Below are 15,959 nucleotides of genomic sequence, written 5' to 3'. Positions count from 1 at the left end.
TGCCCTTGCTTGTGAGGCCCGTGCCTCCCCTCTGTCTCTCCCTCCTTCTCCTCTTCCTTCTTCTTGCAGCCCTGGGGATTGAACCCAGGGCCTTTCTGCTGGGCCAGAGCCCCGGCTTTGTTTTTTTATTTATTTACTTACTGATTTTTATTAGTCCACGTTTGCCGCACAGATGTTCACACTCCCTGTGTGGAGCTGGTGCACATCCAGAGCACACCCACTGCTTTTCTCTCCCCCTTCCCCTCCTCCTCCCTCTCTCGGTCCCCTTCCCTTTGAGGATGAGCTGCCTCCCTGCTTCCCATTATCTGTCTTTTAGTTTGCTCTGTATTCATAGTCTGGGTTTCAGGGTCTCTCTGAGTTACCGACTTGCCCAGGCTGGGCTCCTGGAGTGCTGGGATGGCCCATGCCGGGATGGCAGCTTTCATCAGCTGCCCTTCATCGTCGTATTCTACTGGTTTCCCACTTGGGGTATCCTCTGGCTAGTTTCAGTGTGCATTTTCAAGAGTGATTTTGAAGTAGAGGCAAGTCTTTCTTGTCCCAAATGAGAACCCTGAGCTGACAAACCCTTAAAACCACAACACATAGGTGTCAACAAACAGGAAACCAGGCCCTGTCTCTCTTACTGTTTCCCTTGTAGCTGTAAAGCCCCAGGGTTTTGAGGGGGCCGGTAGAGTCTGTGTCTCAGTGTTGGGGAGCAGGGTTCCCCCACGTCCTACCAGCACCTTGGAAGAACCCCCTTAGCCTTACCTGGGAGCTTATTTATGATTTTTTTTTTTTTTTGCGATACTGGGATTGAACCCAGGGCCTTTGCACTAAGCTACATTCCCAGCCTCTTCCCCCTCTGTTTTAAAATTCTGAGATAGGATCTTGCTAAATTCCTCAGGCTGGGCTCAGATGTACAGTCCTCCTGCCTCAGTGTCCCAGAAGGCTGAGATTACAGGTGTGTGCCACCAGCTCTGGGCTCATGGATGTTTTGTAGCTCAATTCAGATAGCTTTCAGCTGGAAGTCCACCCACACATCAAGGGTAACGAGTCAGGCTTCTCCCTCTGGCCGTCTTCCACTTGGAGTCGGACAGGACCCGCGGAGGGGCCAGGCTGCAGGCTCCTTGGTCCAGGGCTCCTCAGTGCTCCTTGGAGTTGAGCGGGGCTTGATGCATTCATTCACAGCTGTCCGGGGCGCCCTCTCTGAGGGGCTCAGCCTGTGCCGATGGGGACCCGAGGTCCTCATGCCCCACTCTCCGTGCTGGGAGGGCCAGGGGCGGCTGCCATGCAGGCTCAGTGGAAGCTGGCTTTGCATTTCCTGTCCCGCTGGGCCAGGCTGACCCCGGGCACTGACAACCCCAGTGCCCTCTGGGGCTGGGGCTCGGGCAGGCGTGGGACTGAGCTGTGCCCTGCAGGGCTCCCACGGTGACACAGGCCACAGAGTCCCGGGTCTTCTCGGCACCACCCGCTCCTCAGGCCTCCACCATCCACTTTGGAGCTTATTATTCTGGAAAGAATGGGAAAGCTAGGTGACAGGAAGCGGGAGATGGATCTTTTGCAAAATGGAAGAGGCCCGAGAGAGAGGGAGGGAGGGGATGTAGGAGTTGAGATTTGCTGGGCACACGGGCCGAGTCCCCACAGTGCATGTGCAGGCGTGGACCCATAAAGAACATTTAGAGTATGGTCGAGCATTCTGATTTGTTGGTGAGAGACTTCAGTTGTCAGTGCTCTAGGAGGCCTCTTAGAGTCCATGCTAGAGCGAAATGATTTCTCACACCCTTGTTCTAACCAGAGCGGGCGCCCCGAGTCTCCTCCTGAGCTCAGAGCCTCGGGTTCCCGGGCGCAGTGCAGAGAGGGGAGGCTCCTTCCCCACGGACGGAGGACATTCTGAACCCCGCTTACTGCCTTGGAAGCCCCGCTGACATAATCACTCTGGAGATGCGAAGTGCGTGGCTGGCGCTCTCCTAGCGAGGATTCCATGTCAGATTCCTTTGATCTCATCCAGGTCAGCTGGGAAAGGTTCCAGCCCCTGAGCAGGAGAACTAGGTCTCCCCCATCTCCTTCCACGCTTTCTCGGTCGTTCAAGTCTTAGAAATGTTGACCAAGTGTAAATGCGCCGGGGTTTAGAGCCCCGGGAAGTCAGTGTGTGGGTTTCGATCTCAGGTCTCCCCCGAGCACTTGTAGTCCCCCAGATTCCTGGGCACTGAGACTCAAAGGGCTGCATGTTGTGCTCATTTTGATCTGCTGCCATTAAAGACACATACCACGCAGAGTTAGGTACCTAAGTAGGACACAGTGCCACAGCCCGAGAAATGTGGAAATCGTTATTTCCAAGATGCTGTCTCTTGTCTCCCTTTGAGGAACACTTTGACAATATAATTTACAAGCCCTCTGTAGAAATTGGAATCTCTCCAGTCTAAATTGCCACATCTCTTCTGGCTAAGTCCTGCTCCTTAAGAGCTAGGTGTAGCGGACAGAATGTTCTGTAGTCTGGAGATGTTACAGATTTTAATGCGAAGCGCTTTGCTGACTGTGTGATCTGTTTATTATTAAGTAATCAATACTGTACCAGGCAGTGTTCTGAGTTTAGCAGTCCAAGCAGCAGGCTTTTCTGGGGTTCAGAGTCTCCCTGGATTGTTGGTTTTCCCACTTGCCCACAAGGCCACTCGAGTCTTCAGATGTTTTCTCTTAGGTAATTACCGCAGCCTTGCACACAGTGGGGCTGTGTTGCTCCGGAGATTGCGGTGTGGGAAAGCCATCTACTTAAACTGACGAGGGTGGGAAGGACCAGCCAAGCCAGGCTCACCTTTGGCTTGATAACCCCATTTTCTCCACTGTGGAGGAGGCCAGGAGGAGCATCGTTCCCCGGGGTGGGGGACACGCTTGGAAGCGAACCATTTCTATTTGGGATCATGTAGCCATGGGAGCCCACATCCTCGCGTTAAAGTACCACTGTCCTCTGACCCAGTGGCCTCCGAACAAGAAGCCTGCACCAGGGGCCGAGGCACAGCCTCGCCACAGCACTGGATCTGGAGTGGAGCGAACGGTCAGATTCTAGAAAGAGCAAGGGATAGCGTTGTTCTGAGAAGGAAGGGTCCCCTCTCGGTGGCCAGAACCATGGCCTAGCAGGACAGTGGTCCAGGCCCCTAACATGGATGAGGCCGGTGTGTCTCGAAGGGCATGGGGCACAGGTAATTTAGCTGCGTTTATCTGCAGAAGCAGAGCCACGGCCAGTGGTGAATGCCATGATAGAAAGGTTTGATGGTTTTAAACAGCGATTCTGGAGAGGACTCCACCCAAGCCTCGCTCTGGGGGCCGGAGTCAGCGTCACAGGCCTTCTAACGGGTCACGGCGGCGCATGGGTCTCCCGGCTTTGCAGACCGTGTCACCCCGCAGTTCCCGAGACCCTCGCCGCCGACGTGGGGTCGAGGCCCTGTTACCTGCCATCCCTGTCACACAGGGCACCCCACATGGCTGTCAACGCAGGCGCAGCCTCTGTGCCTACAATGTGGGCCTCATCTGCTCTGAAAGGGTCGGAGCAAGGCGGGAGTGGTGGGGATCTGGGAAGAGCTTACGGCGCGTCCTGTGCCGGGTGTGCCCAGCCTGCCGCTTGCTCCCCTCGGAGCCTGGCTTGTGGCTGGACAACTGAGGGCACCCGTGGGTGTCCCCGCAGCCCGCACGCCCCTCCGCATGCTCACACCGGCGATGCCCCTTACGGAGCGACTCCGTGGAAAGGCTGCCCTGCGCTGCCAGTCTGCCTGGCCAGGCCCAGCATGGAGCGCTCTTTCCACTCGCTGGCTATGCGCGTGCCGTACGTAACCTGCTGCACCGTGTGCATGGCGAGGAGGGAGAGGCCACCCAGCCCAGCGTCCCCACTTTGACGCTGCTGACACTGTGAGCTGGCTAATTTGGCTGTGGGTGTGCTGTGCTAGGTCGGGGTCTTGGGGCATCGCTGGTCTTTACCTTTACCTTCGAGGGTGGGGGCTCCCTCTCCCTTTGTGACAAGTGAGTCAGTGTCCTAGGCATCACTCATCGTCTCCCAGGGGGACGAGGGCGTGCAGACCAGGCCTGGGTGGCTGGGCAGTCAGACCTGAGCTTCCGGGGGTCCAGGGCCTGCCCGGCACCTGCTCTGGGGCCACACAGCCCCATCTGGTTCGGGAAGCGGGGCCCCAAGGGTGGGGGGGCAGGGCCGACAGGAGCCAGGTTGGAGCCCAACCTGGTGACCGCGAGGAGCATTCCAGGGAGCCTGTCTCCCGCCTCATCAATGGAGGGCCGGGTGTCGCCTGGGCCTGTCCCCTGCCCTGCAGGGAATTCATCGCTCTGGCTGAAAGCCGACGACCTCATTACTGATGGGACACTCGTCCTCCGTTTACCTGGGAAACAGCGGATCTGGTCATTCTGTACTCTGATTTGGACTAGTTTTTTTTTTGGTACCAGGGATCGAACTCGGGTCCTTGTGCTTGTGCAGCAGGCAGCGAAACCACTGAGCTAAATCCCTGGCCCTGATTTGAACTAGTAATGTAAACATTAATAATAACAGGAACTTATTTATTTATTTATTTATTTATTTTTTGCGGTACCAGGGGTTGAACTTGGGTCCTTGCGCTTGTGCAGCAGGCGGCAAAACCACTGAGCTAAATCCCCGGCCCCAGGAACTTATTTATTAAGTGCTATGTAAGAGGCACTGTATTGGGTTTGAATCAGCAATTTCAAAATCTAGTGTATTTTTAAAGATTCCGCTTCTTAAGTGTGAAATATATAAAATCAAAATTCACTGCAAAGTGCTACTTAGAGAAAATATGAAGAGGCTTTCTTTATAAGGGTAAGATTGTTTAGAGAGCGCATGAAGCATATTTGAAATTGCTCTTAATATTTCTGAGGCTTCGGATTTCTAGCTGTGTGTGTGAGGGTGTGGAACATGGCTAAGAGGTGATATTGTGCACCTAGCCTTTCCCTCAGTGCGGCCCCAGGGCCTCCGGATGTCCAGCACCTGTGGGTGCTGGCCGGCAGGGGAGGCCAGCACAGAGCTGAGTGGGGGACTGAGCTGAGGTGACACGGACCCCGATGTTGGCTCCTGATCTCCTGAGTGCCGGCACCTTCTGAGGTGCTGAGCTGTGTGTCCCGTACGTGTCCACCTTCTTCGATCTCCTCCTCGTCCTTTCCATCTCAAGCTGGAAGCAGCCCTAGGGAGGGCTGGCCTGCTGATGAAGACCCTGACTCAGTGTGAGCCCTCCTCTGTCCGGGAGAGAGTTCCAAGTTTCTTGCTGGCCCAGCTGCAGGTAGGGTTGTGGATGCACAAAGCTCTGAGGCCACGCGGCTCACGGAAGCACAGGACACCAGAGATGCAGCCTGTGTGCTGGTGACGGAGGCCACTAGTCCTCCACAGGAAGCTGGAAGGGGGACGAGACCAAGCCGCACACCCTCACGGGCGTTTGTAGCTCTTGGGTGCTCTGGCTGGTGCGAACCTGAGCTGGGCCTGCTTGGGAGGTCTGTCTGGAATGGTCGCCCACTGTAGTCAGCCTTGTGATTTATCCTCTGCTTCCAGAATCATTATCCCTTCAAACAGGAAGAGTGCGCCTTCCCACGTGCAGGGCCCTGCGTTTCCAAGCCTCCGTGTTCCTCTTGCTGGCTGCGTCTCCTGATGTGCCTGCGCTTTCGAGCGCTGTCCAAATCCTCTCCTCCCAGTCACCTTCCCTCACCCTGGCTCTCCTCCTGGGGACCTGTGTGACAAGCTGCAGTGTTTCTGGAGTGCTGGGGCCCAGCGCCCCAGGTGTCTGACTCTCGGCGCGGCCTGCGTGTGCGTGTGTGCATGTGTGTGTGTGTGTGTGTGTGTGTGTGTGTGTGTGTGTGTGTGTGTAGACCGGCCGCATCCGCCGTCCTGGGGGCTGGTATACGGGTTAGCACACACTCGTTTCCTTTCCTGTGTTTGTCTGCTGTCTTGTCATGCAGAGATTCTTTCCAGATGTCCCCTACTTCCTATTTTCACATATTGTGCATGAATCATCCTCTGGCACAGAAATCGTGAGAATCAGTGTGGGTCCCACATTCACCTACTTTTGTCTGTTTTTGATAGTTCTTTGAAAACAAAAGATCCAAAAAAAATATGCCGGGATCCAGGGCAAACTCTCAACAGTAAACACCACAGGGAAGCCGCTTGTGCGGGGCAGGCCGTCGGTGCAGCTCGCCGGGGCTCCCCGCACATCCTGGCCCTGGCCACCAGCCCGAGTCCCACTGGTGCCTTCGCTGGGTGTCCTGAGACCCACCGGGCCCACAGGGGTCACCACCCTGCAGCTGTTCGGGGGCACCTGGACGGAACACAGGGTCTCATGTGGCGTGGCATGTCCCGGGACACTGGTGGGAGGACACCCTGTCACTAGTGCCGGGCGCTGGCCATCCTCATGCTATTTATGGAAAACACGGTTTTTGGTAAATGGGATCCTATTTTCCTGGCTGGCAGGAAAATAGCTTTCTCTTAAAAGGAACAAACTGAGACTGCATGTTTTAATTCGAGATCAAAGACTCGACATAAAACAAACCCTGACAAATAAGAACCGTGCACTGGGTTTGCTCCTGGGGTGGGCGGAGCATGGGCTGCTTCTGGGTGCACTTGAGGCACCACACCCTTGGGACGTAAGCAGCTGGGTCCCCTGAGGTGGGTCACAGGTGCCTTTAGACAGAGGCGGCCAGCCGGAGTCAACGAGGGAGCCAGGTGCCAGGGAAGCCAGTGGGCCCTTTCCCCTCGGCAGGCCCGCTACACCGTCAGCGGGCACTCGGAACCCACTGGGGCAGCTCTGGGTCCGTCCACCTGGGAAGCCGCAGGAGAGCCCCAGGAGGCCCCCGGCCATCCTGACTGCGACGGTGTCCGAATCTGCAGTCCTCCGCCAGATGGGCGAGTGTGTGGGAGTCGGGGCGGGTGGGCTTCACCGAGCAGCCCTGGGTGCTGGGCTTTGGCAGTGGCCAGCAGGCAGATGGCAGAGGAAGCCCCAGCCCCAGCACCCCACTGCCGAGGCCTCCAGGAGAGGGAGCCCGCCCAGTCTGCCCGGTCCCAACCCAGGGACCACCCACCAGCTGCTGACCAGAGGCTGGGGACCTGTTCCCAATCAGGACACGCGCTCTCCCATGGGACACCTCGCAGGCCTGGCATTGCGCCCAAGACGAGGCACAGGGCCTTCATGGGGAGGACTGTTCATTCGCGGGCCACACCTGGCTTGAGGGGGGACCGGGGGCACAGCCTCTTCCTGTGGGGCCTGCGTCACCCTGCATGTGGAGTCCTGCAGTCGCATTTGGGGAGCCCCCGACTGGTGCGACTTCTCATTCGGAGCAAGTTCTGGTCTTCCGGCTTCAAGTTGGAGGCTGCTAACAGGAAAGCCCTGGGCTTCTGGGGACCCTTCAGGGGGAAGGGTGACTCCTCCAGTCTGGGAAGCACTCAGCACTGGGCTGGCACTGGCCTCTGGGGCAGAGCACTTGGGTACGCAGCCAGAGTAGGCTCCAGTTAGCGAGCAGGGTGGAGGCTGGGTGCTGGGTGCTGGGTGCTGTTGCTTGGAGGAGCATTGAGGCCAGGACGAAGCCCACCCTGGCCAGCTCCAAGGCCACAGGTGTGGACCCTGCAGGGCATGGCAAACCCTCCTCGGACAGGTGATTGTGGTGAACACATTTCCTGCTCTTTTGTTTTGTGTGGTTTGTTTTTTTCCTGTGATAGTGAGGATTGAACCCAGGGCCGTGGCACTGAGCTGCATTCTCAGCCCCAGCTTGTCTTTGACTCTCTTCTGAGACAGAAGCTCAGCTGCTGAGTTGCCCCAGCGGGACTTCAACTTGTCATCCCCCTGCCTCAGCCTCCAGATTGTGGGGATGATATATGTGTGCCATCACGCCAGTGACATTTAACACATTTTCTTAGGAAAGGAAATCAAAAACATTCAAAAATTTCCCGATGGCAGCCCCCTGGGGTCTGAACCTGAGAGGTAGCTGGCACGCTTTGTATTACTGAGTGTAATTATTACTGTCAGGGCATTTCTTTTGCATTTTTCATTTGAAAACTCCTCGAGCTGGATCATGGCGTTTCCTGACTTTTATGTGTCCTGGTTTTGTTCCAAGGCCCTGTCACACCCACGGCATTTTCCAGCTCAAGTTAATGACATCTTCAGCCTCCGGGGCTGCCGGATCCCAGGCTCCAGGCTCGTTCCTCACTTCCTGGCTGTGTAGACCCAGCTCTTCCCATTTCCAGGGCGCTGGTCTGGGCCAGGAAGATAAAGTGAAGTCTTGGGGGCGATGATGCACCGCTCTCGTCTGGGCTCAGGAAGGAGGCAACGGCGGCCTAGTCCACCCCGCGACTCGCTCCGAACTCGGGACTGGCCTGTTGGCTGCTCGGGACTGAGCAGTTGTGCGGGGAGGAAAGGCAGCCCAGGGTCTTGGCCTCCCCAGGCCCCAGCTCGGGCCTCGAGCACATCGTCAAGCTCTTCACGCGCAGAACCCCGAATCCAGTGCGAACATGACTGGCAGCCGCGGGGCAGTGCACAGTGACGGGCTGAGCTCCCCACTGGCGTCCGGGCTCAAGGCTCCGAGGCATTGCTCTAGCATCACAGTCCAGGCTGCCGTCTCTGGGCGGCCTGCATGGGGCAAGCTGTGTGCAGCACCAGGTGCTGGTCCCTGTCCAGGACTCGGGAAGGTCCAGGGAGCTGTGTGGCAGCCACAGACCTGGTCAGGCCCTCTCTGAGTTGTGCTGGAGGAAAGCAGCTAGAAGATGGTCACCGTTTCTTTCGGGGGTGCTGTTACTCCACTGGGCTTTGCTCAGCTGTGTGCACATTAGATAAAGCCCGGTGTACTCCCTGCTGGCCCAGTATAACTTGCACTGGTCAGATTCAGCCACTACTTGCTGCAGGGCCAGCGTGAGTAAGCCTCAGCCTGCTGGGCAGCACCTTTTATGTCTGGGCTGGCTTTCTGCTTTTGAAGATCCTTTAAAAATCTGTGAATGAGCAGCAGAATGAGAGGTTAATAGGCAGAAGCCTGAGTGACTGGCTGTCCTGGAGCCCATGGTGGTGGTCAGGATGTTAGCAGGAGCGGTCACATTGTCCGTCCCGTTTCGCGGTCGGTCGATGAGGCCCGGGGGGGCGGGGGGGCTCAGGTGCTCCTTTTACAGATCCTGAAGTAGCGGGGAACTGAAGGGAACCCTCCGTGTGTTTTGCGGGCAGTGGGCTGGTTCCCTGTCCTGTCATATCTGCTTCAGGCCTGCCTGTAGGATTTATTTTCCCCCACTGTGTGCTACTAAAGTCTCTCCTGTGGAGTCCGTCTCTGAGTCCTTGTGGAACTCGTGTCTTCCGCGGTGCCCTCGCTGTGCTCCAGGCCCGGAACACCTGACGCGGGAATCCCCCGGCTGAGCACCGGGGTTTGCCCTGGGGAGAGCAAAGCGCGCAGTCCCCGCGCGCCTCCTGGTGGCCGGAAACCGGAGCGCAGGGCGGCGCCTCGCTCCAGCCTGCGGAGGGAGGTGTCGCTCCTCTGGCTGAGTCTGCGGGTCGCCTCCAGAGGGGCTCTGCGGGGCCCTGTGTGCCCAGCGCCCTCCGTCCCTTGTGCTCCACACAGGCAGCGCGGCCCTTTGCAGGTGGGCGCAGTGGCCGAGGTGTCGTGGGGGTTGCAGAAGGGTCAATGGGGTGAGGGCCGGGTCCACACTGAGCGGGTTTCCCTGTCCAGGGAAGGGCGGGACCTGGGGGTTTGGGGGGCACCGAGCAGGGTCTGCATTCGCAGTCGATCTCCGCCCAGCGGGCACTGAGCACAGCGTCAGGCCCAGCTGGGGAGAGGCCCGGGACTCTCAGGAGCTGGCTCTCCGGGCCTTTCTCTCCCCGCTCCGTCCCTCCCGGGACCCTCAGCTTGGTGTGTGTGGGGGGGGGATGGGCACTGTTGATAGAAGGTAGGGCCTCGGGCTCTTTTCTGTCTCCCGTGTTAGAAGATGGCTTTTCAGAGTATCCTGTGGGGAATTCACTTTAGTTCAGTTTTTTCTTCCCAAGCTGATAGGCAAATTGGGATTCCCTGGAATATCTAGGGATTTCCTTCTGGGCAGTACTCAGGGCATTGGCTGTGGCCCTCTGAAGCCGCTCTGTTGCTGCAGCTGGGAATGGCGCTCCTGGCCCAGCTTCCTGGTGGTGCTGACATGAACAGCTGAGATGGATGCTGTGGGCCCCAGGCGGAGCAGCAGGTGCCTGCAGGAGTCTGCGCTGGACCCGCTCCGGGAGACGCTTGGGCCATCAGGAGCTGTGGGAGCCATCGGCTGGTGTGGGGGGGCTTCTCTTGGGGAACCCTTCCACACAGCAGTCCCCGGGCTGAACGTCCAGCCTTTCCTTCCGCCACTCTACCTCAGGCCCCTGCCGCTGTGCCTGCCGGGAGACTCTGACGAGGGCCCACATCCCCCACAAGTCCTGGAAGCCCGGTCACCCGGAACCCGAAGGGTCAGGGGCTCCTGGTGGCCGGAGAGGGGACAGAGTGGCTGCTGAGCCTTTCCCACACTGCTGGCCCAGGTAGTGAGACACCACTGAGGTTCCTGACCCTGGCTCTCAGGCTGCCTGTCAGAACTGAGCGGGAACGGAGGGCTTGGGAGGTGGAGTCCGCAGCCCTGCCTGGGTCTGGCTCTGTAGGAAACGTTTAGTGCCAGGGGTCTTAGGAGTGACGTAGGAAGCAGGAAAGGAAAGGTCTTCAAATCAAACTGAGGGACACGGGACACTTTCAGGGGCCCTGTCTCCCCGCAGGAAAGCAGGCCGCTCTGCTCCTGCCCCTCACGTCTGCTCACAGTGTGGGCGGAGCTCCGGGGCCCTCAACACTGAGCCCTCCTGAGGCCCCAGACTCGAATCCCGGCCGGCCCATGGCTTTCCCAGCAGGGCCGCATTCTGGAAATGGCTCTGAAGACGTCCGAGGCTGGTTGGGCCAAGGGACCTGGGGAATGTTTGGCCGGAGCTGCAGTGCATTGCCTGTGACCCATCATCCAGATTGCATCCCGGACTCCAGATGGACAGCTGCGTTCCCTGGGGACTCAAAGCCTGGCCTGGAAACGGGCCCTCAAGGCCCCAGGATGGAAGGGCACAGCTGATGTCCAGGGCGGAGCTCTCTCTGCTGCTGGGCAGGGACCAGGACCCCACCCTGCCAGGGTCTCGGCTGGAAGCCTTTAGGGTGCGTAGCAGCAGGTGAGCCTGGGGTGAGCTCACACACGCCAGTTCTAGTGAGTCCCGAGTTGGCACACACTTGAAGTCTCCCCGCCTGAGTCACTGCAGCCCGAGGTCCGGACACACTTCAGTCTCATTAGCACTGCTGGGCCATGGGCCATTCGCCCTGCTGTGGGGCCTGAGCCAGCCTGCGAGGCAGCTGCCCCACCTCACCCCGTGGCCCGTCCCTGTGCAGAGCAGAGGGGACGCTGGGGCTGCAACCTTCTGACAGTCCACAGTCAGGTGCCTTTCAGCGGGGAAGAATCAGCTGGAGCTTTGGTTTAAACACAGGTTCCATACGGGCCGTCAGGATAGCCACAAATGGCCTTTGATGATACGATTTCCCATAGCTTCTTGTTTGAGATATATTTTGGGTCTACACAGAACAACAGTACATTGTGGGTAATTGTATCCCCCAGATATAGAAACTTCATGCTCCGGTGGCTTCTGCTATGCTGGGGTTGCATTTGTATCTCAGTGTCTGACTCGGTATCAGAGGAGATCCATTCTACATTGGGTTTCCTGAGTTGTGAACTTATGTCATACACATTTTGAGGAAGGAGAATAACTGGGTATTGCAAAAGAGCCTTTTCTCCCATGCTTTATGGATTCCTCAAGAGTGTGTGCTTGCTGCAGATAATATGGTAAGCAAATAACTTAGGCTGCCCCATGCATGAAAGTCTATTTCATGCCTCATTTAGATCAGCCAGTTTCAGCGCCAGGATTATTTGCCATGCTCTGTCCATTCATCTTGGTAGACAAAGCCATTTTCTTCTTCCTCTTCAAGCTCTGAGTGTTTGAGGATAGCAGTCATCACTTCTGCTGCTGGTATATAAAACTTCCTTTTTTTGAGGCAGGATCTTGCTGTGTAGCCCAGGCTGGCCTCGAACTCAGGATGATTGTCCTGCCTCAGCCTCTTGAGTGCTGAGATTGTAGGCATGTGCCTCCAAGCCCAGCTCTTTATAGATTTTTAAAAAAGATTTCATTTAACTTTTAAATTTTACATATGGTTAAAATGGCTTTTGGGGATTAAAGATTTATGAATTTGGGTTTTCCTACTGACCTGCGACACCAGGACACATTTATTAGGTACAGTAGGATAATTTCATGCCGGTGTCCAGCGAGTGACGTTTAGCTCAGGATGACGGGCGTCTCCGGCACCTGTCATAGGTCACTTCTGGGCCGGGAACCTAGCTTTATTTGTCCAACCATGAAATCACAAAACACAACTGCATCAAATCATTCTGTGTACTATTTTACAAGCTTTTCTCTTTTCTCTTTCTTTTTTCGCTCCTTTTATTTTTATTTTTCCCGGCGCTGGGGCTCCAGCCCGGGCCCTGCCCTCACCATGCCCGTGTGCGGCCCGACCTGCGTCCTGACTGTCCCTGCCATGGTGCGTAGTGGTTGTGGTGTTTGTTTCTGGCCTGTACCCTGTGGTGGCTTCGTCCTTGGCCCTGGCCTTCGTCGTGTCGTGGGCATGGATGGACCAGGGTTCTCTCTCTCCATGCCCCGTGCCCGTCGGCCTCAAGCGCCGGCAGCAGGGTGGTGCTGCTGGAGTGGAGCCAGATGAAGGCAGGCAGCCGGCGTGGAGATGCCAGCCCGATGGCCATCTCGAGCAGCGCTGCTCTCTGCTCCTCTCCCTCCCAGCGGACACCGCGGAAAGCTGGCGGGCACTTGTCCCCATGTAGCATGTGGCCCGTGCCTGCCGAGTGTCTCCGGTCCTCTGCTCTCTGTTCCCATGGAGGGGGGCAGTGTGTGAGATTACTCATCCGCTTCCCTGGACAAAAATCTGGAAAACTCTCCTGGAGGAGCCGGAGTTGTGTCCGGGGTACTCTCCTCCTTCGTAGCTGCTTCGTTTCAAAGCTCTCGGGGTATGTGGTTGCCTAAGAGCTTGGGTGACTCCTGGGAAAGAATGTGTTCTGGCTGAGAAAGCAGGTCTGGGAATTCAGAGTTCCGGCTTCCGTTCCTGGGTGGGGAGGTCACCATGGTGACGTGTGACTGGCCACTCAGCATCTCAGCCAAGCTTTCCCTATCTGTGAAATGGACACAAAGGCCGCTGGCCCGGGCTGTGTGTGTGACGCTCTGCTGGGAACGGCTGCTCTAGTGACCTATTAACACCGGACATGGGGTGGGCTGACCTCATTTCTATTTCTGGCTCTGGGCTGACTCAGTGAGAAGCTGGTAGAAATCAGTTCATCTGGCCCTGGTCCCCCTGCGCTGCACTGGCAGAGTGAGAGTTATAAAATCATATTCTCTGCCTCCTCGCGATACAGCCAATATTAATTAAGTACCCAGCCACTCCACCCAAGGTCATAGAGTGCCTTGCCTTCCTTGTTTCTTTCCTATGGAGTGCACACTGGGTTCTCTGGGGAGTCGCGATTCAGGTTTGCTCTATGGGTTGGCCAGCCATTTGCAGGTTGGTTCTATTCGGAGGAAGATTTTCCAACATCTAAACACCAGGTGCTGGGCTGGTGCCTGTGTTTCACACGACCCTGTGTGGGCCTCATGTCCTGCTGCTGCTGCCCTGTTAAGGTTGAACACGTCCAATGTGCTCTCCAGACCGTGAGCAGGAATCTTAGTCTGGAAACATTTCTCTTTCCTGTTGCTCCCACGGCTGCAGGGAGATGGAGCCAGCTCTGTGTCAAATCCTGCCAGGCTGTGGGGCTAACTTTCCTTCAACCTCGCCCCATGCTTTCTGTCCCCTGGAGTCTGAAGTCCCCACCCCTGGTCTGTTCTCATGTGGCTTCTGGACCCCTGACCTACACTCCAGGGAGACATTGCCCGTGCGAGCTGTGGCTGGGACCCCCATAGGAGCCAGGACCGGCCGGGGCGCTGGCAGAGGGCAGCCCTGCAAGCCCTTGGTCGTTTTGCCTTGCCAACGTCTCCGTGGCTGGCTCTCCAGCGACTCCTGTAACGCGCTGTGTGGGGTAAAGTGTCTGTGTCCCGTAACACAGTACTTTGAACTGATAAACTTGGAGAGAAGCCTGGATGCACAATGACCCCACGCATACTCACGTGAACCTAAGGTCTCATGCCAGGATCACAGAAGAACGCTCCGGGCCCTGGGGCGTAGGTAGTGGCTGCTGACCCGCCCGGCCCTCAGCCGCTTCCTCTCCTGCTCCTCCCCACCCTGCCTGACCCTGTGTCCTTCCTGTAGGGAGAGAGAGGCCTCCCGGGCCTGCAAGGTGTCATTGGGTTTCCGGGAATGCAAGGACCCGAGGGGCCGCACGGACCCCCAGGACTGAAGGTGAGCCTGGCGGCCCCGTGCGGTGGGGGCTCGGGTCCTTCTCAGGGCACCGAGCAGACTTGACAGTGCCTTGCTCTGTTACAGGGCGACGCTGGAGAACCTGGGCTTCCTGGCACGAAAGGGACACGTGTGAGTGGGGTGGCTGGCCCGTGGTGACGGTGCAGGGACGAGAGCCTCGGGCCTGCTCTCTGTGGCTTCCTCGGCCCCTCCCCACAGCCCAGGGAGACCCCGGCCGGCTGTCTCCCACCTGCTCACTCTTGGGGCCCCCGGCGACCCTGCAGTCTGGGGAGGGGATGCAGATGAGATGCCCACGCTTCGAGCGGCGGGGCCTCATGTGCTGTGGAGAGACTGGCCCTGCAGAGCCCAGCCTGCCCTGCCTCCCTCATGCCCTCTTACCGTCTCTGCTGCTTCCGTTCTGGAAAGTCCAAAAAGAAGAGGAATGCCGACCTTGGGGAACAGCGGGGAGTAGAGGAAGGCAGAGCGCCTGGTGCATGGCTTGGTGGGTGGTGTGGGTGTAAGGGCAGGGGCCCTCGGCGGGGACTGAGGACCGGTTAGGACAGGGCGTTTTGTGAAGTGGGGCAGAGTGTCGCTCCGCGCTCCGTGTCAGCCCGGGCCTGCGCTCTGCTCCAGGGACACTGGCTAAACTCCATGATTCCTCCACTTGCCAGTCCCTGAGTGGGGCTGGCGGGGCCCGTGAGGGTCCCGGAGCCATCACAAGCTTTTCTCTTCCATCCTCACAGGGGCCACCTGGAGCATCCGGTTACCCTGGAAACCCAGGACTTCCGGTACGTGTCTGAGCTGCACCAGGCTTTGCCATGAGGTATTTCACCATCTGGTGAGATTCTCAACCTCGGTCCCTCCTGCACTTGAATTACAGGGTATCCCTGGCCAGGATGGTCCCCCGGGGCCCCAAGGCATCCCGGGATGCAACGGTACAAAGGTGAGTGTGGAGCTGGGACCTTCCCTCCTCTCTGACTCAGCACTCAGGAGCCAGGCGGACACTGTTCTGTTGGCTGTAACAGGAAGGATACTGGTCTTAAGCGTGTTTATTTGATAACAAAAAGGCTCTCCCATGTGGTATTTAATATACAGGAAAGATACAACCCTGCCTTTCTCTTTCGTAGACTTTTACCCTAAAATCCTTTTGAGCACTGAATTCATTAGCTATAATCAGTTACCGAATCAAATAAGAGAAGAATACTCAGAACTGCTGTCTCTGTCAGTCATTCAGCGAGCGTCCTTGATTCCACTCGTGGGGAGATCCCGGGAACAGAGCCGTGCTCCAGGGCTGAGCTTTAACCCATGCACGGTTCTCTGAGGGGCAGACAGGGTTGTCGGCGCGGGGCAACCCTGCTATCACAGTCGTGTGAGTGCCCTCTCCCATCCCCAGGGTGAGAGAGGACCTTCCGGGCCACCGGGCTTGCCTGGGTTCGCTGGAAATCCCGTGAGTATGGGCTTTTCCGAGCCACGCAGCCTTTCTTGGCTCAGAGTTCCTCCTGTTCTTTGCTCCTTCTGTCTCAATGCTGATGATATTTTAAGAGGAATAA

At 57.4% G+C, this 15,959-nt stretch overlaps 1 protein-coding gene across 3 annotated transcripts in view; it reads left to right on the top strand.

Annotated features, from left to right (window-relative positions):
• The window catches only part of Col4a1 (collagen type IV alpha 1 chain), a 101,756-nt gene that overhangs the window by 43,058 nt on the left and 42,739 nt on the right, over positions 1-15,959 (top strand). For all 3 annotated transcript variants that reach the window (XM_004858556.4, XM_021239361.2, XM_021239362.2), the window contains exons 3-7: positions 14,323-14,412; positions 14,497-14,541; positions 15,153-15,197; positions 15,290-15,352; positions 15,803-15,856. In XM_004858556.4, the coding sequence (XP_004858613.1) occupies positions 14,323-14,412; positions 14,497-14,541; positions 15,153-15,197; positions 15,290-15,352; positions 15,803-15,856 (297 nt within the window). The remainder of the gene's footprint in view (positions 1-14,322; positions 14,413-14,496; positions 14,542-15,152; positions 15,198-15,289; positions 15,353-15,802; positions 15,857-15,959) is intronic.

Source organism: Heterocephalus glaber, unplaced genomic scaffold, assembly GCF_053883595.1.
Source record: "Heterocephalus glaber isolate CG9 unplaced genomic scaffold, H.glaber_assembly_v1.0 deba00001579, whole genome shotgun sequence".
Lineage (NCBI taxonomy): Eukaryota > Metazoa > Chordata > Mammalia > Rodentia > Bathyergidae > Heterocephalus > Heterocephalus glaber.
This window is presented reverse-complemented; position numbering and strand designations above follow the sequence as displayed.